Source organism: Pongo pygmaeus, chromosome 19 (genome assembly GCF_028885625.2).
Source record: "Pongo pygmaeus isolate AG05252 chromosome 19, NHGRI_mPonPyg2-v2.0_pri, whole genome shotgun sequence".
Classification (NCBI taxonomy): Eukaryota; Metazoa; Chordata; class Mammalia; order Primates; family Hominidae; genus Pongo; species Pongo pygmaeus.
Genome location: NC_072392.2, coordinates 99,826,871 through 99,845,917, shown reverse-complemented (window position 1 = coordinate 99,845,917; position 19,047 = coordinate 99,826,871). Strand labels below are relative to the sequence as shown.

General features: G+C 59.6%; 1 protein-coding gene across 3 annotated transcripts in view; it reads right to left on the bottom strand.

The window, feature by feature from the left end:
• FSCN2 (fascin actin-bundling protein 2, retinal) overlaps positions 1–18,986 on the bottom strand; it is a 26,987-nt gene extending 8,001 nt beyond the window's left edge. The window contains exons 1-5 of one of the 3 annotated variants that reach the window (XM_063656318.1): positions 18,611–18,986; positions 17,792–18,004; positions 15,099–16,329; positions 13,477–13,716; positions 4,821–7,107 (exon numbers count right to left, since the gene is read on the bottom strand). In XM_063656318.1, the coding sequence (XP_063512388.1) occupies positions 4,821–5,646 (826 nt within the window). In that variant the 5' untranslated portion in view covers positions 5,647–7,107; positions 13,477–13,716; positions 15,099–16,329; positions 17,792–18,004; positions 18,611–18,986. Of the gene's footprint in view, positions 1–4,820; positions 7,108–13,476; positions 13,717–15,098; positions 16,330–17,791 lie in introns of all 3 variants that reach the window. The other 2 variants (XM_054460046.2, XM_063656317.1) reach the window with 2 other exon arrangements.
• Positions 18,987–19,047: the final 61 nt, after the last annotated feature.

The following is a 19,047-nucleotide window of genomic DNA, read 5'->3' as shown; positions in this document are numbered from 1 at the left end:
AGGATCTTCTGTGAACTGAGTCCCTGGCTCCTCCCACAAACCACCTCCCTGTTTGCATGGCAACCAGCCACTGGGAGTGGTGTGTCAGATTGCAGAGCCCCCCATGAGGCCCAGGGACTCTGGTGGCCTGTCCAACTGGGGACCGGGAGGGAGTGGTGGGCAGAGCTCCACAGGGCCTGAGGGTGGGGCCAGATCCCATCCCACACTGTCCCCAGGGGAGAGGGCACCAGGCTGTGACCATGCCAGAGAGCTTGGGACCTGCTGCCTTCTGCCAGCCCCAAAGCTGCCCCTCACGCCCCAGGCTGGGGTCTCCCTCACACTCATCACTGATCAGATGCAGAGGAGCACCCAGCATGTCCCCTGCACTGTGGCCGAGTATTTGTGCCAGCATCCCCACTGCCACCAGCTCTAGATCCTGGCAAATACTGAGCTAAGAGCAGCTGCCTGGGCCCAGTAGAGGGCAACACTGACATGGGGCCCGGGGGCAGCAGGAGCCCTCAGCAAGAGGGGCCCATGAGAGGCATGGGAACGCCATCCCCGTGGGCACTGAAGGAAGCCACAGCATCGCAGGGCTCCCCCCGCCACCGCACCTCCCAGACCAGCACTTTGGTGTTCCCAGTGTTGCCCCCACACCTCCTTCAGACAGGATGCTGTCTGGGGCTACCTCACTCAGCCATCTGCTTCCGGGGACTTGGCCTCAAAATAGGAGAGGAGTGGGGTCCGCACTGGTCTCGGCAACACTGGTTTTACCCTCTCCAGAGGGGCTGGCTGAGCAGTTGGGGGACTCAGTTCTGGCCAATGAGCGTGAAGAAGTGTCTGCTAGGACTTAGGGGAGAAGTTTTCTTACTTCTGAGAAGACACAAGCAGAGCCAGTGCCTCTTTTTCCTCTGGACTTTGTCCTGCCTGGATGTGAGGCCTGGAATACCAGCAGCCACATTACGACCATGAGGGCGTCAGGCTGAGGTCAGAGCTGACCCAGGAGAGTGGTTTGGTGAGGAGGCAAGAACAGAGGACTCCGGGGAAGCTGCTGAGTGGGTGATAGTGGCTGCCTGGGAACCCACCATGCCCAGGGCTCTGGACTCCCGTTTCAGGAGATGACCAGTGTCACTGCTTGAGCCAGCCTGTGGCCAGTTTTCTGTTACTGGCAGCATTAGACACTGCCTACCATGCTGTCTGTTGGCAGAAATGAGCAGGCTCTGGCCGATGGGGGGATACATGCAAGCCTGGGTGCTCACTCCCCTCCCAGGGGGAAGAGAGAGTTAGGCGCCGCCCAGCCAGGGAGATGCCTCGACGAAGGGCCTGCCATTTGGCCACTCCACAGAGGCCAGGCAGGGGTGATGCTATGGCACCACCCACACTGCAGCTGCCTTGGAAGCTGTGGGGTTCCATGCCTCAGGACTGAGATGCCATGTCTCGCTCCCTACAGCACTGGCCGCCAATCCAGAGCCTGAAACACCTGGTGGTTGGGTCCTTACCCTCAGCCCTGTTGAAGGCAGGGAGGTGAGGGGCTGCTGCTTCCTGCTTCTGAAGTGGGAGATGGGAGCTGGTCTTGAGTAGGAGGTTCTCCCCTCAAAGGGACGATGGGGTCAGATGCAGGGTGGTTGAGGATCAAGAGACTGAAAAATGGTCCATACAGTCCCCATTCCTCCACCACTCTATCAGCACCCCTCCATCACCATCATCATCATCATCACCATCATCATCACCACCACCGTCACCACCATCATCATCACCATCATCACCATCACCACCGTCAACATCATCACCATCACTATCACCACCACCATCACTATCATCGCCATCACCATCATCACTGTCACCACCATCACCACCATCATCACCATCATCACCACCGTCATCAACATCATTACCATCATCACCATCACCATCATCACAATCCCCACCATCATCACCATCACCATCACCACCATCATCACCATCATCATCACCAACATCACCATCACCACCATCACCATCACCACCACCACAACCACCTCCATCACCACCATCATCATCACCATCACCACCATCACCGTCACCACCACCATCACCATCATCACTATCACCACCACCATCACTATCGCCATCACCATCATCATCACCACCACCACCTCACCATCATCACCATCACCATCACCACCACCACCATCACAATCACCATCATCACCATCACCACCATCACCACCACCATCACCATCACCACCACCATCACCATCACCACCACCATCATCACCACCACCACCACCATCACAATCACCATCACCACCACCACCATCACCATCATCACCATCACCACTATCACCACCATCACCATCACCATCACCACCACCATCATCACCATCATCATCACCATCACCATCATCACCATCATCATCACCATCACCATCACCACCACCATCATCACCATCACCATCACCACCACCATCATCACCATCACCATCACCATCACCATCACCACCATCACCATCATCATCACCATCACCACCACCATCACCATCATCATCACCATCACCACCACCACCATCACCACCATCACCATCACCACCACCATCATCACCATCACCATCACCACCACCATCACCACCACCATCATCACCATCACCATCACCACCATCACCATCACCACCACCATCATCACCATCACCATCACCACCACCATCATCACCATCATCACCATCACCATCACCACCACCATCATCACCATCATCATCACCATCACCACCACCACCATCACCATCATCATCACCATCACCACCACCACCATCACCACCATCACCATCACCACCACCATCACCATCACCATCACCACCACCATCACCACCACCATCACCATCACCACCATCACCATCACCACCACCATCATCACCATCACCATCACCACCACCATCATCACCACCATCATCACCATCACCATCACCACCACCATCATCACCATCATCATCACCACCATCACCATCATCATCATCACATCACCATCATCATCATCACCATCACCACCACCATCATCACCATCATCATCACCATCACCATCACCATCATTATTGCCGCTGCCACCACACTGTCACCACCACCCTCACCTCCACCTCCACGCCACCATCCACATCACACCACCAATGCCATGGCCACTGCCATGACTGCCGCTTTGAGTCTGTTTCCCAAGCTGTCCATATACAAATGCCTAAAGGTCCAGTGTCTTAGGCTCCCACGGAGGAAGCATTCTTGCTGCCACTGTCCCACTTACCCCCTTTAACCACCTAAGGATTGCCACATGCCTGGGCCTGGGCCCTGGCCAGCAGGCGTTGCAGCTGGACTGTGGGCTGTGATGGGAAGGAAGGGCCATGGCCGTGCATCCACAGTTGAACCCTCACTTCTGGGATCCTGTCACTGCTGGGACAGGCCCGAGGACGCTGACTGCAGGTGCAGGACCCCATAGCCATGGCTGGGCTCCCCTCTCGGTGCGCAGGGTGGGGCCTCTGCCATCTGGCCCCAGAGTATCAGTGTGCCCAGGGGGCCTGGACATCCGTCAGGGCGGGGGCTTAGTGGGCACCTGGGAGCTGCCAGGAGATAGGGGAGCTCTCCTTGCCCAGCTGATGCTGGTCTGGAAGGACCCGAGTTGGGAGAAAGAGCTCCATGCACCAGGATCTCCCCACCTCACCTTTTCAGACCACCTCAGAGCCACTCTGGGGTGCATGGAGCCAGGAGCCCAAGTGGGTAGTGACTGCCCGGACCAGGGCGTTTCCCTCAGAGCTCAGCTTGTGGGGAAGGAGGAACCGCTGGGGTTCATCCCATAGGTGGTGGAGGGAGTCACGCAGGGAGGCAACTGGTGACCTGGGAACTGGGGAGAGCCAGGCTACGCCCCACTGGTGCCTCCCCACCAGGAGCCCAGGCCCCGGGTGAGGCCGCCTGCCCACTGTGTCCTCCAGCACTGGAGCTGACCTTATGCCCCCCACTCCTGAGGACATGAGGCTCCACTGGTCAGGCACGTGGTAGTGCTATCCCCGCCCTATCCCCAGCTCCCTGCCCTGCCCTGGGCCCCTCCCCAATTTCCTTTAAAGTCCAGAAAATGCAGGCGGGTGCGGTGGCTCACGCCTGTAATCCCAGCACTTTGGGAGGCGGAGGTGGGCAGATCACAAGGTCAGGAGATCGAGACCATCCTGGCTAACACGGTGAAACCCTGTCTCTTCTAAAAAGTACAAAAAATTAGCCGGGCGTGGTGGCGGGCGCCTGTAGTCCCAGCTACTTGGGAGGCTGAGGCAGGAGAATGGCGTGAACCCGGGAGGTAGAGCTTGCAGTGAGCCGAGATCACGCCACTGCGCTCCAGCCTGGGTGACAGAGCGAGACTCTGTCTCAAAAAACTAAATAAATAAATAAAGTCCGGAAAATGGGGTGGAGAAAAAGAAGGGGAGATATGGGCCCCCCACAGCCTCCTGCCCACATGCCCCTCATGGCACCAGGCCAGGCTGTGGGCCTCCTGACCCTGCTGGGCACTGCCCATCGCCTGGCCCACACCTCTCTAGTCTCAGACTCCACAGCTGCCCAGGGCTTGGCTGAGACATTCTCCAGCTATGCTGAGAAAGGCCAGGAACCCCTGCCTCTGACCCTGAAGCCACCGCCCCTCAGTGGGGGTCCCCTGGGCATGGCCCGAGGCCCACCCACCTGCACCCTGAGTGGCCACACATGTCCCACATGGATCCCCAGCCCAGAACAGACATGTGAACGCACAGACACGATACCACTCCCCGTGAGAACCCCACGGCCTCCTCTCTGAAGCGGGGGGGTCCCAGCACCCCTCAAGAGGTCACCACCTATGCCCTCCTTACCTTGCCGCACAGAGACGTAGCGGTGGTTGGCAGCCACCAGCACCACCTGTGGGTGACTCTCCTCCAGGTCAAAGAGCTCATCCTTGCCGGGCCGCGTGTTTCGGCCGGCCTTGAGGGTGCCTGCAGGTCCCACGGGTGCCAGGTAGCGGCCGTCACAGTCCTTGAAGGCCAGCTTGCCCGCCTTGAACTCCAGCGTGTAGCAGGCACGGGGCTCAGGCTCCCAGACCAGGCGGCCGTCGCTGCACAGGTAGCGGCTGTCACAGGATTTGAGGCAGTACCGTCGGCTCCGGAAGATGAGGGTGAGGAGGGCGTCCACGCCCCAGGGCTTGTCACCGTCTGCGGCCATCTCGTCCTCCCGCGGGCACAGGTGCACGTAGCGCCGCCGGCTCACGCTCAGCAGGTGGGCCTGCGGGTGGATGGCCAGGTGCACGGTCCACAGCTCGGCCGGGGAAACGGCTGTGGCAAAGCAGGACAGCTGGTCCTCGGTGCCTCCGAAGAAGCGGCCGTGCGGCTCTGACTGCAGTACCCAGCGCCCATCTGGCTGTGGCAGGACCAGGAAGCGGCAGTCACGGCCCGGCTGCTCTGCCTCACAGGCCACGCGCCCGTCCTCTTCTGCCGACAGGTAGCGGCCCAGGTGGCTGCTGCGAAGCAGCACAGCCGTGCCTTGTCCTGGGTCGGGTTCCAGCACCCAGGTCTGCTTCCTCTTGAGGCTGGGTGCCGAGGCGTTGACCTTGAAGCCGAAGCTCTCAGCTGTCAGGTAGCGGTCAGTGTCATTGACGAGGCCAAACTGGATCTTCAGCACCTGGTGCAGGCCGTTGGTCGGCATCTTGAGGCTGGCCGGGTCCCCGGAGAGGCCTGGGATGCTCCCTCTGAGTGCTCACGGCCCCCACGGTCCCCCAGAAGCCCGGGTCGGCTCGGCTGGCCTGCGGCCCCCAGACCCAGCCGGCGTCATGAACCCCCTGCCTGCTCTGACCTGCCTCTGACCCGCAGCAGCAGCCTGGGCAGCTCTTAGAGGGCCGGCGGGCGGCAGAGGGCGGGCGGGGAGGGCGGATCAGAGACGTGCGGCTTAGGAGCGGCACCTTTCATTACCCTCAGCTTGGATTTCAGCCACTCCCGGATTGCACAGAGTCCAGGGCCTGAGGGCCTACAGGGCTGGAGGGCAGGGTTGATCCCCCTTTCCCCAGAGCGTGGGCCCAGCACCCCTCTTCATGGCCCTGCACCCTTTGGCCTCTCTCGTTCCTGCCCACCTCCTTCAACCCCCTGTGTGGGCTCCCAGCCCGGCCCAGCCCTTCCGGATGTAGAAGCCGCCCAGTGGAACGCTCACAGCTCGGCCGCAACCTGATCACCACAAGTACCCTCGGTGGCCGCCAGGCCCTCAGCCAGATCCAGTTACTGCTTCTCTGATTCCTGCTGCCAGAAGCACAACAAGGACCCCACCCGCAACCTGCAGCCCAGGTCGCCTCCACCCCAGACCGGCCTCTGGCCACGCTGCTCAGGCCCCAGAATGACGCACTGGACTGCTGCCCACGCCGGAGGGTGGAACACACTGGCCGTGCAGCCCTGCATGAAGGGGGCAGAGTCAGAGGCCCTGGGCTGGCCCAGCCCCAGAGCACTCCTGTGCGCTCTGAGCAAGTTGCTGGGCCCTGAGGCTGCCCCTTCCTCTGCTGTGAGCTGGAGAGAAGCCAGCCTCACTTCACTTTGGAGTCTTTACGGATGTGGATCCAGGAGGCTGGTGGGACGATGTCCACCCCATGCTCCCAGCAGTGGCCCTTGGAATCTGGGAGAGGATGAAGGTCAGCAGGCTGGGAGAGACTGGAAGTGGTTACACCTGTCCCCAGCACCTCCTCGCTCTAGGCCACCTGGCTGTACCCCTTCCCCAGAGCCTGAGGGGCACTGGGCCCTGCTCACCGTGCCTGGCTCCTGCACCTGCCTCGGGCTCGGAGCCAAGCAGTGAAACCAGAGCTGCCCACCCTGGGCCAGGGCCAGCCCGGTGTCCTCTTCCTCATAACAGCGTGTGGCCCTCCCATCTCCCTGGGGACTGGAACAGGGGCCACGGGGAATTTCCGGTCACAGCCTGGAGTCACTCCCCTGTCCTCCTGGGCCCCCCATCTCCTGAGTGGCCATCATGGGGGTCCCCATATGGCAGGAGTCTAGCCAAAAGCAAGACACCTGTGGGCTGGGCACCTGTGGGCTCCAGAGGTGGGCGGGGCCGTGGTGGCAGAGTGTGCACAGACTCAAGGGCTCTTCCTCTGTTCTCTAAGCCCTGGACAGCAACCGTGCCAGGCACCTGCAGACACGGGAGGAAAAAGAGACCTGTCCCCACTGTCCCCACGCTGAGGGGCCAGAGAGACTCCCACATGCAAATACCCCCCAGGGCACGGTGTACGCCACGACGCCAGGGCCTGCTCTCGTCTCTCCCTGTGTGCTGGCCTCATCCGCCTCTGTGATTCACACGCATTTATGAGGCACCAACTGTGTGCGAAACCAGGTCATGTGCCAGGCACCATCCTAGGGAGAAGCAGTCTGGGGTTTTACCTCCTCCCCAGAGACGATGCCCACACACACTCTCCCACAGTTTCCAGGGAACTGAGGACCCAGGCCTAGCACTGATGCCAGGGAAGTGTCTCTGGTTTAGGGGCACAAGCTGGGGTGCTACCTGCACCTCAATTTCCCATTGAATCTTCTTTTTAAAAAAACTTTTTCTTGAAACGGGGTCTCGCTCTTCGCCCAAACTGGAGTCCAGTGGCGCAATCTTGGCTCACTGCAACCTTTGAGCTCAAGCAGTCCTCCTGCCTCAGCCTCCCACGTAGCTGGGATTACAGGCACTTGCTACCATGCCCGGCTAATGTTTGTATTTTTAGTAGAGATGGGGTTTCGCCATGTTGCCCAGGCTGGTCTCGAACTCCTGACCTCAAGTGATCTGCCCGCCGCAGCCTCTGAAAGTGCTGGGATTCCAGGCGTAGCCACCGTGCCCAGCCTCCCGCTGGATCTTGAGGGCACAGCTCAGTTGGTCTGTAAGCAGTGGGGGAAGCCGGAGGGGCAGCTGTGCCCATGGTCCCCCCACCCCAGGCACAGACACTGGCTTCACCGCCACACCCCAACGCCCAGCCAGGCTGAGAAGGAGCCCAGGCGGCCTGCCCCTCTGATTGGCATGACGGCCTCATTAGCGCTGTCTGGGCTGGCAGGGTGCTTAGGTATCAGGTGCCCAGAGGGAGGAAGCCTGGCCGCCAGGCACTAAGTGGGCCTGGCTCTGGGCAGCCTCTTGGTGGCAGAGCCAGAAATGATGGCAGCTCCTCAGTTCGGGGGCCCCACAGGTCCACGTTGGGTGGGGCTGCCCGGCACTGACCCAGGTGTGTGAGCTAAGGGGGACTCTAGGGCCCCAGGGGAGGGCGACTGAAGGGTGGGCACCCGGACCAGGCTTCCTTGGAGGGAGGCCGTTTACAGGGATTCCAGCCCCTCCTGCCTCCACCTCAGGACCCCAGGCTCTTGCCCAGCCACCTGCTAGGATCATTTCCTCTGGATTCCCAGCAAGGTTTCTGGCACACAGCAGGTACTTAATAAGTGCCTGAGATTGTTGGATGTCGGGAGTCTGGTTCTTTATTATTATTATTTTTTTTTCAGACAGAGTCTCACACTGTCACCCAGGCTGGAGTGCAATGGCACAATCTTGGCTCACTGCAACCTCTGCCTTCCAGGTTCATGTGATTCTCCTGCCTCGGCCTCCCGAGTTGGTGGGATTACAGGCGCCTGCCACCATAGCCAGCTAATTTTTTGTATTTTTTAGTAGACACGGGGTTTCATTATGTTGGCCAGACTGGTCTCGAACTCCTGACTTTGTGATCTGGCCTCCTCAGCCTCTCAAAGTGCTGAGATTACAGCCATGAACCACCAGACACAGCCTTTTTTTTTTTTTTTTTGAGACAGATTCTTGCTCTATCGCCCAGGCTGGGGTGCAGTAGCACCATCTCAGCTCACTGCAACCTCCACCTCCTGGGTTCAGGCGATTCTCCTGCCTCAGCCTCCCAAGTAGCTGGGACTACAGGTGTGTGCCACCATGCCCGGCTAATTTTTGTATTTTTAGTAGAGATGGGGTTTCACCATGTTGGCCAGGCTGGTCTCGAACACCTGACCTCAGGTAATCCACCTGCTTCAGCCTCCCAAAGTGCTGGGATTACAGGCGTGAGCCACCGTGCCTTGCCATCTGGTTCTTTTTTTATTTATTTTAGAGACAGGGTTTTGTTCTGTCACCCAGGCTGGAGTGCAGTGGTGCTATCTTGGCCAATGGCAGCCCCGACCTCCTAGGCTCAGGCGATCCTCCCACGTTGGCCTCCTGAGCAGCTGGGATCCCAGCACAGGGCAGGGTTCTTGTGTGATGGGCTGAGCCTCTGCCCATGGGTGCAGCGTCGTGCCTGTGTGTGAGTGTGGTGTGTGTGTGTGTGTGTCAAGGTGCTCATGGATGAGGGTGGGCAAAGGTTGCCAGAAGGGTCACCTGCTGGGCCAACTCTGGACCCTGGGAATGTCATCCTGGATCCCAGCCTGAGAGCCTACTCAGGGCGACCCAGCAGGGAGCCCAGGTTGCACACTGCCCAAGGGAGGCGGTTTCCAGAGTCCGACTCATACTCCAGACATACACAACTCACAAGAGCGTGTGGTGGGCTGGGGTACTCTAGCCCTCTGCAGTGTTCTCAGGCAACAGGGAGCACTCCTCCCACTGACCCCCTCCAAGCCCTGTGGCCACACCTCCGGAGGTGCCAAACAACCACTCACATGGGGTACACACGCGCCTGCCACCCTGACATGTGCAGGCTGCACTGTGGGGACATTCAAAGCCGCTGCCACTCTGAGAGCTCCACGCCCCACCCTCGCCCACCTCTGAGGCTGGCGGAAGCCCCTGCCCAGTGTGTGCCTGAGGCCCAAGCTGAGGTCTGCACCTAGGAGAGGGTGCCTTGTCCTGATGGGCACTGAGAGGCTGTTTGGGGTAGCAGTACCTCCAGCCCCCTGGTCCAGGGAGCAGCCAGCTATGACAGACTTCCTGGCCTCACCTGAGCCCAGAGGGCAAGGAATGCCTCAGCCATCAGAATCCCCCGGCAGCCTCCCCTGAGGCCTGAGCCTCAGCCTCCATCCCTCTCAGTGCGGGGCCAGCTGGGCAGGACCAGGAAGCCATGCGCCCCCACCGGCCCCTGGTGTCCACCCTCAGGTTTCCCAAGAGCCCTCAGGAAATCGTTCCCTTTCTGAGGTGCTGGTGGACGGGCTGTCCTGGTGCTCCAGGGTCCCCCCTTCCCCTCCCCCAGTTGGCCCCTCTGGTGCTACAAGGGGAAGGACCCCAGCACCCCATGCCTAGACCACTGATCCTGGATGCTTGAGCCCAGCCTGGGCTCCTGCTGGCACGCTGTCTGCTGCCATGGTGACCGGCACGTGCTCCAGGCTGGATGCCCTGCAACGCTGATGCTGGTGGTGTGAGCTGGCACAGGCCTGCGTGTGTGCAGCTGGGGGAGAGGTGGCTCCTCGCCCTCCTGGCCTGGAGCCCTGGAAACTGGGAAATGGAGACCTGGGGCCACCCCGAGGCTGAGGACCACGCCTTTCACAGGCCAGCAGCGCCTGCAGCCCTCCCTGCAGGCATCGGAGGAGCCCCCACCTCAGTGTCAGGCCCTGACTGCTGCCACTCCTGTTGGCATCCCTGTCTCCAGTGATTCCCAGGTACTCCACCCTCCCCCTTGTCCCCGTGCCAAGCCCCTGCCCAGGCTCTGTTGTCCCCTTGGCCCTGCAGCCAGGTGAGGGCCACCCTGCTGGGCACACCAGGCCTTGATGTCCTCAATCCTGGCCCAGCACCTGCTCCCCGGGGCCCAGCCCCTGGTGTTCCTGAGCACAGACCTGCAGCCTGGCGACCTCATGATTTTTTCATGGCTGAGCTATCGGCTCCGCTGCCGTTCCACTCACACGGGCGAGGGGGCCCAACTTCTCTTTCTCTGGCCTGGGTTGGTTTACTGAGGCCGGGTTTAGGGTGACAGGCTCTATCGGCAAGGCAGGGGGCAGGGCAGGGTTGGAATGAAGAGCTTAGGGAGGGGCTCTCCAGTGTGGCTGCCTGCCTGCTTGGAGAATCCCCCTCCCCTCCCTGCCCCTCCCCGCAGGCAGCTTCCCAAACTGCAGTTGGGGTTCATGGCTGGCTGCTCCGGAGCCTCCCCTTGGAACTCTCAGGGCAGACAGCCCACACAGTCTCCTGGCTTTTGTCTTCTGTGAAATCATAAGGTGCTGGTGGGGGGCTGTGCCTGGAAGGGGAGGGGAGGAAGAGCATCTGGCAGAGGGCTCTAGGCCTTGCCGGAAAACTCTGGACCCCAGCAAGGACAAAAGTCCCCAAAGGGACCCCAAGGGCAGAAGCGAAGGTGTCTCAACAAGCCAAGATGCCTCACAACCACTGAGGCGATGGAGCCTCCAACCCCTGAGCCCCAGGACCTTTGCACGTGCCGGGAGCAGGAGGAGAGTGTTCATGAAAACCCCGTGAGCCCCTGGCTGCTTGAGGCTTAGAGTGACGAACAGATCAACTTTCCGAGAAGAGATGGCTGTCTACAGCCCAGCTGGACTTACACACAGGTGCACACCACAGACATGGACACCTGGCGTGGACGAGCCCACAGCTCTGCAGGTGGCAGCCTCTGCCCAGCCCCTGTCTACCTGCATCTACACACACACACAGGCGTGCATACGCCCTGCCCACTTGTAATGCCACGTCCACCTGCAAGTTCAGTCGTGCAAGGACCAACCATCGCAGGCACTCAGGGAGTACGTACGGTGTGCCAGGAACCGTGCTGGGGAAAGGAAAGGAATTAACTCTACCTCTGACTTCTGGGACAAAACAGAAACGGACCATTTACCACTCTACAGTGAGAAGGGCTCTGCACATGGTCACCATCGTGGTGTCACCCAGCTCCCTTGGGGACAATGCCACACCACTTAGCTCCATGCATTCAAGTTGGTCTGCTTTCTAAAAAAGTCTCATTGCCTATAGTAAATGAAATGGTGCAGAGAACAAGAGAGGCCTTGGGAATTAAAAGTATGATAGTTTGGCCAGGCACAGTGGCTCACGCCTGTAATCCAAGCACTTTCGGAGGCCGAGGCAGGCGGATCACGAGGTCAGGAGTTCGAGACCAGCCTGACCAACATGGTGAAACCCCATTTCTACTAAAAATACAACAATTAGCTGGGTGTGGTGGTCCATGCCTATAATCCCAGCTACTCAGGAGGCTGAGGCAGGAGAATTGCTTGAACACAGGAGACGGAGGTTGCAGTGAGCTGAGATCGCGCCATTGCACTACAGCCTGGGCAACAGAGTGCAGAGTGAGACTCCGTTTCAAAAAAAAAAAAAGAGTTTACGACAACAAAATGTTATACATGATTTTGGATTAGATGAGGAAAACACACTATGGAGGACATTTCTGGGACAAGTGTCATTACCGAAGTTGTATGATCCACGCCATCATTGACTGTCAATTGGATAAACAGTGTGATACTGATGTTGCCTGATTTTGATCACTGTTCTGTGGTTATAGAAGAAAACATCCTTGTTCTTAGGAAACACACACTAAAATAGTAAGGGCATCGTGCCTGAAACCTGCTTCCAAAGGGCTCAGAAATAGAAGGAGAATGATAAGCAAACATGTCAAGATGTTTAAAACTAGGTAAGTTTGAAATTTCAAAACAAAGGCTGGGTGTGGTGGCTCACACTTGTAATCCCAGCATTTTAGGAGGCCAAGGCGGGTGGACTGCTTGAGCCCAGGAGTTCGAGACCAGCTTGGGTAACACAGCAAAACCCTATTTATACTACAGATACAAACATTAGCCAGGCGTGGTGGCATACACCTGTAGTCCTGGCTGCTGGGGGATGGAGAGGGCTGAGGTGAGAAGTTCGTTTGAGCCTGGGAGGTCGAGGTTACAGTGAACCGAGATGGCACCAATGCACTCTAGCCTGGATGACAGAGTAAGACCTTGTCTCAAAAAAAAAAAAAAAAAAAAAAAAAAAAGCCAGGCATGGCTCATGCCTGTAATCCCAGGACTCTGGGAGGCCAAGGCGGGTGGATCACCTGAGGTCGGGAGTTTGAGACCAGCCTGACCAACGTGGAGAAACCCCGTCTCTACTAAAAATACAAAAATTAGCCAGGCGTGGTGGCACATGCCTGTAATCCCAGCTACTAGTGAGGCTGAGGCAGGAGAATCGCTTGAACCTGGGAGGCGGAGGTTGCGGTGAGCCAAGATCGCGCCATTGCACTCCAGCCTGGGCAACAAGAGCGAAACTCTGTCTCAAAAAAAAAAAAAAAAAAAAAAAAAATTTCAAAACCAAAAGGTTAAAAACTATAATAAATAAAATGAAAAACTCCACTGAAGGGTTAGAAGTCAAGGAAATATCCCAGAAAGTTTAAAAAAACAGAAGAAAAAAACTAGAATATTAGAGAATAAATCCAGAAGGTATAATGCCCAATTAACAGAAATCCCAAAACAGAAGAACAGAAAATAAAAGAAATTGTAAAACAAATAATACAAGCAAATTAGCAAGAACAGGCCCTAGGAAGTAGCCAAGATAATGAATGCAAAAGCATCACCAGGGACATGAAGCAATTTTAGATCAGCAAGAAAAAGCTTGAAGGCTCTTAGAGAAACACAACACCTGGACTCTGGATCAGGAATCCAGTGACCTTCATTTCTCATTAGCAGCAGTGCCGGCAAGAAACAGGGACGAAGCCTTGAAAATCCCAGGCCAGTTCTCAACTTGAAATTCCATCTCTCACCAAACTGCCAGTTCCAGGGTGTGAGCTCGAGGCACTTGCCGATACGCAAACTCAACACTGACTCGGGGGCTCACCTTCCCAGCTTGGTGATGCCCCCAAAGGATGCCTTGTCCTAAGGACTGGAGGAAACGGGGCCTGTCAAGGTGCTGGGCACAGTTAACCTTCAAGAGAGCCCAAGGTGTGTGTGGGTGGGGGCCAGGCATAGGGGGCTCCCCAGGGTGATTCCCTCCCACAGACGGAGTGGACACATGGGTTGGGCCAACCACGGTCCTTCCCTGGGCATGATGTGACCCCAGCTAGGGCCTCTCCACCTTCAGGGTCACCTCCTGAGTCTGTTCTCTCCCCACCCCTCCCCTAGACCTTCCTGTGTCCCCACGGCCCTAGGAGGAAGTGTGACTGCCCTGGTGTGGCACTGGACATCCCCTGTCCGGCAGTGCCCCCTCTTGCTTTCCCGGAGCCAGCCCAGCCGCAAACAATCTGGCCCCTTGGGACACAGGTCTGGGGAGTCCCCTGCCACGGCCTGGCCCAGCCCTGGGAAAGCCAGAGAAGCCTCTGTCCCCAGCAGGTGTACGTAGTGAGAGCTCTGAGTCCCACCCCTCCAGCCCTGGAGCCACCTTTTCCTGCTGTGTTGCCTCCATCCAGCCTCTCAGCCCCTCCCTTTACTTTTCTGGGAACTGGTGGTTAGCAAGGGCCATCTGCTGGGGGAGCAGAGTGCCTGAAAAACGCCCCGCACCCAGGGCCAGGGTCCTCGTGTTGGGGGCTCTCTGTGGGTGCCTTCTGCCCTTGGTCGCAGGAGGGGCCCCGGACATCTACGGTGGGCAGTGAGTGGACGCCCGGGCCACCCCCTCATCCACTGCCATGGGTGACCCCATCCCACTTTTCCACGTCAGCCCTGGCTGAGGTCACCGGCCCCTCCCCAGGCAGCCCTGCCTCCGTCACCGTCCGGTGTGCGGCCGTGACTCAGCGGCCGGCCCCGCCCAGTGGCGGAGGAAGGAGCGGGGGGTCCCTCCTGGCGCTCCTGGGCAGGCGCGGGATCCGGCAGCGCGGCAGGTGCGCCTTCGCGGCGATAGCGGGACCCACCTGGCGGCCCAGGTGGGACCGACAGCGGCCCGCTATTCCCGGCCTTCCCGCGGGACCCACTCCACGAGCGCCATCTCCCGGCCCCGAGCCTCCGAGCTCGTGGTCCTGGGGGTGCGTCCCCGCTGCCAGACAGTGCTCGGCGGGGGAAGTGCGTGTTGAGTGGGGGTCCTGCGCCCACCCGAAGCCCCGGTGCCGCGTCCTGGGGGGAGTGCGCGGAGCTGAGGCCGAGGCCCGCGCCCTGCGTGCACCTGTGGGTCAGGAGCGGCCGACTGCCTGGGGAGGGGGCGCAGCAGCGCGGGGTGGCGGACCGGGAGCTGCAAGGGGCGCGCGACGACGTGCAGCCGGGCTGGACCGCCGCGACCCCGCACCAACTTAGGGCGTGCAGCCCTGTGCCCTGCCTGAGAGACATCCCGGGGCTCACCTTGCCCGAACGCAGACCAACTCAAGTCCCAGCTTCCCGGGCTGGGACGGGCGGGGCTGCGACGCAGAGCCGGTCTCCCAGCCACGCCCGCCCTGCTGTGCCCGCCCCCGCGGCGCGCTGGGGAAGGAGGGCGTGGCTGAAGCTCGGGTACCCTGACCAGAGTCCGGGCTTGACCCCCGGCACCCTCCATTCTCCGCACACCAGAGGCAGCCCTTAGGACACAGCGCCCAGAGCAGTAGCCTCTTGCCCTTGTCCCGCCCTGACCCGCTTCCCCATCTTCCGCGTGGCGCCAGCCGTCCCTCGAGTGGAGACACCTGGCGAGGCCCTGACCTAGTTGCTCTGCAGAGTTCCTTGGGCGAGCTGCAGGCCAGAGCAGGAGGTGCTGGACGGGTTAAACAGTCTTCCCCTACCTTGGTCCCCCGCGCATCCTGGACAAGACAGCCGGTCCCTGGCCTGCTGCCGCGGGGAGAGCTTGAGGAGCTGACCAGTTAGAGGGCAGAAGAGTGCGTGGGGAGAGTCAGCAAAAACGACTCCTCTCCCTCCCAGCCCTAGAGTCATAGCCCCTTCCACGTTTTTGAGATAGGAGGCAGCTGCGAATTGGCCTGGCCTTCCTCTCCGCTCCCTCCTCCAGGGCTGGGAACTCCTCCCTCTCTATTCCATCCCTACTTGGGCTTCCTGCACAAGCAGCTGCTGGGCGGGTGCTATGCCAGGTACAGAGGCACCAGCTTCACTGTGGAGGACAAGGATGCTGTGCCCCAAGAACCAATGCTCTAGGGCACAGGGTGGGTGAAAGAAGCTAATAATAGGAGTTGATGGGAGGTCGTGGGTGGCATGGGGGGGTGCCAGGAGGAGGCACCCAGTGGGAGAGCTTTGGGGGCAGAGGAACAGCCAGGAGGTGGTCAGGGAGCTGAAGGAGTGGAGGGACAGGCAGCGCCCACTCTGTGGGCCTCCAGCACCAGGGGAAGGGGCTTAGACTCTACCCTGAGGCAGCAGGTAGCCTTGGGAGCAGCGGGGATTTGAAACATGGGGATTGATTGTGGACGCCGAGGCCCTGGGGTGGGAAGGGTTGCAGGACGCGCACTGCCGGGGAGCAGGCATGGCCACATGAGGCAGGCTGTGGCCTGGGAGGGTGGTTTCTGGCTTTAGCCCTGTGAAGAGGGTGGGGGCTCCTGGGTTTCATCTCCGTTTCTGGCTCCTCCCCTGCGATCTGCCACCGCAGCTAAGAACCACCCTGAGGGGAAACACAAACTTCAGGCCTCGCGGTCTCTGGGCAGGAAGGAGCTCCTGGGGTGGGACCCACAATGGCCAGGTGGAGGGCAGACCCTCCCCACTCCGTGCGGCTCCGGGAGGCCACAGGGGACTGAGGCCTGGGGAAAGGAGCCTTCTTCTCGGGCCCAGTGGAGGGTCACAGACAGGCCTGGGGCTTTGCCCTTGGGAACAGAGGGAGGAGTGGGCACCCTGGTCTCAGGTCTCACACACGACACACGGAGGCACTGAGCACGTCTTTCTCATCACCGAAAACTGAACCCCTGCGTGTCAGGCAAGACGCCTGGGGGGTTTGCTGGGCCTCCTGACGGCCTCCTGTCCCCAGACTTCCTGTCCACACAGGAGGGCAAGCAGCCTCAGAGCCCCTGATGGGCCACACGTCTCACATCGCAGACCCCTCTCCTCTTTTTTGACAGGAAATGGGGTACAGAGGGGTCACATGGCAGGCACAGGGCTGAGCCGGGCCCAGAACCCGGGTGTCCGACTCCCAGCTCAGGGCCCTTCCAGGGGCCTCCTTGGTTCCTGCCGCACAGCAGGGATGGGGAGCCTCAGGTAAACTGCAACAGGGATCCTGTCTCCAGAAGGCCTGAAGCAGCGGGGAAGGAGTGGGGTTGAGGGACTCTCGGCCTGAGTGTCTGTGCATTCAAGCCCCTAACCCTCGTGTGGAGTGCCCACACCGCCCTCCAGAACCTTCTGACCTCCCAGCATGTGACCTTGTTTTTGGCTAATTACCCTGACCCAGAAGACTGCCTCAGTTTCCCTCCCTGTGAAACTCCACGGTCTGGGACTCTTCTCCAGTGGTGAGAATTGGACAACGCATGCAGAAACCTGGTCTGGTCTGTCCTGGGACCAAACAAGCAGCACCTGGCCACTCACAGCCAGCTGCCCAGTGACTCTGCAGGAGTGGGGTTGGGGGCAGCTGGCTGAGCCTTCTGGGCTTCAGTCTGAGCAGTGGGGCAGGAGAACCAAGCCCCAAGCTGGGCACCAGCCAGGAGACAGAAGTGTGGGACCCTGGCCTTGTCCCTTGAGCCAAAACTCAGAGGCAGCCAGGCCGAGTTGCAGGAAACCAGCCTTGCCCACCGGGACCAGCCTTGGGACCACTGTTCCTGAAGAGGCAGAGCCCACTCCAGGCCTGCCCAAGGGAGCCAGCCAGGCCCTGGAAAGAGCTTCAGGAAACAGGGCCATCACCTTGTATTTGATCTGTCCAAAAGAGTGTGGGAGAATAGGGAGGGGGGCTGAGAGTAGGTAAGCTTTGCTTGCCTTGGATTCAAGTTAGCTTTTTATTACGGGAGAACTTCAGACTCACAGAAAAGTTGCTAAGACAGTAGGAAGGTTTCCCAATGCTCTATTCCCAGTGTCCCCAAACCTGGTATCTTACAGCGTCATGGGACAACTGCCATAACTGAGAGATTAACCTTGATACTTACGACCCAACTCGAGGCTTTGGGTTTTGCAGTTCTTCCACCACTGTTCCTTTTTCTGTTCAGGGTCCATCGTTTCATTTAGCGGGGGAAGATGAGACATTCCAGGCTGGGCAAGGTGGCTCATGCCTGTAATCCCAGCACTTTGGAAGGCCTAGGCGAGTGGATCACTTAAGGTCAGGAGTTCAGGCCAGCCTGGCCAACATGGTGAAACCCTGTCTACACCAAAAATGCAAAATTAGCCAGGCATGGTGGTGCATGCCTGTAGTCTCGGCTACTCGGGAGGCTAAGGCCCGAGAATCGCTTGAACAGAGGTTGCAGCGAGCCAAGATCGCGCCACTGCGCTCCAGCCTCGGCGATAGTGAGACTGTCTCAAAAATAAAATATAAAGAAAAAGTAGACATTCCAGGCAGGTAGAGTGTCAGAGGCAAAGGCTAGGGGTGGGGACCCATGCCCAAGCCCCCATGTCTGTCTGACAAGTAGCCGGTCAGGTGGTTGGCGGTGGGGACTGGGGGGGCCCTGTCAACATGTGTGGAGGTGACCCAGAGTCCGGGGGCTGATCCGGTGGAGAGGGAGGAACAGGGCAAGGACCTAGAGTTGGGGCAGTGCAGGCCGTGGGGGGCGCAGGCCCTGGGTTAAGTCTCAGTTCAGCCACACCTCCATGGGCCACTGTTGTCCTATCCACTAAATGGGCCGAAACTAAAGTAAGACATAACAAGGTCATAATAAAAAGCCACCAAAGCCAGCACTGAACTAGAAAAGAAAAATCACATCGCTTGTCTAAGCCCCAAGTCTCCCTTCCTGAAATGTGAAGGACACACCCACCTCTGGCGGAAGTGCAGCTGCTGACTCTCCCGGCTCCGGGGGCCGCCCAGCTCCCCCCAGCTCCATCCATGCGGTCCCCTCCCCAGGCCCACCTGCGCGGCCCTCTCCGGCACTGGTTCCAGAAGGGTGGCGCCCGCCCTGCGTCACTGGCTTCCCAGAGCATAGCCCAGGACGGGCCCGGCGCGACCTTGGGCGAGGCCCCGCTACAAAACAGAAAAATCACAGCGCGCGGTCCAGCCCCCTGCGCCCCGCGGGCTCCAGGCCTCGCCCTGCCCGCCCGCTTCCCAGGGGCAGGCAGACCCGCATCCCCGCCGCCCTCGGTCCCGGGACTCCCCAGGCTCCGAGGCCCCCCACGCCCGGCTCCCGCCCCGACCCTTCGGAGGCGCCGGGCCACTCCTGCGCCCCGAGGCTGCCCCGCCGCCGCCCCTTTGTCCCGC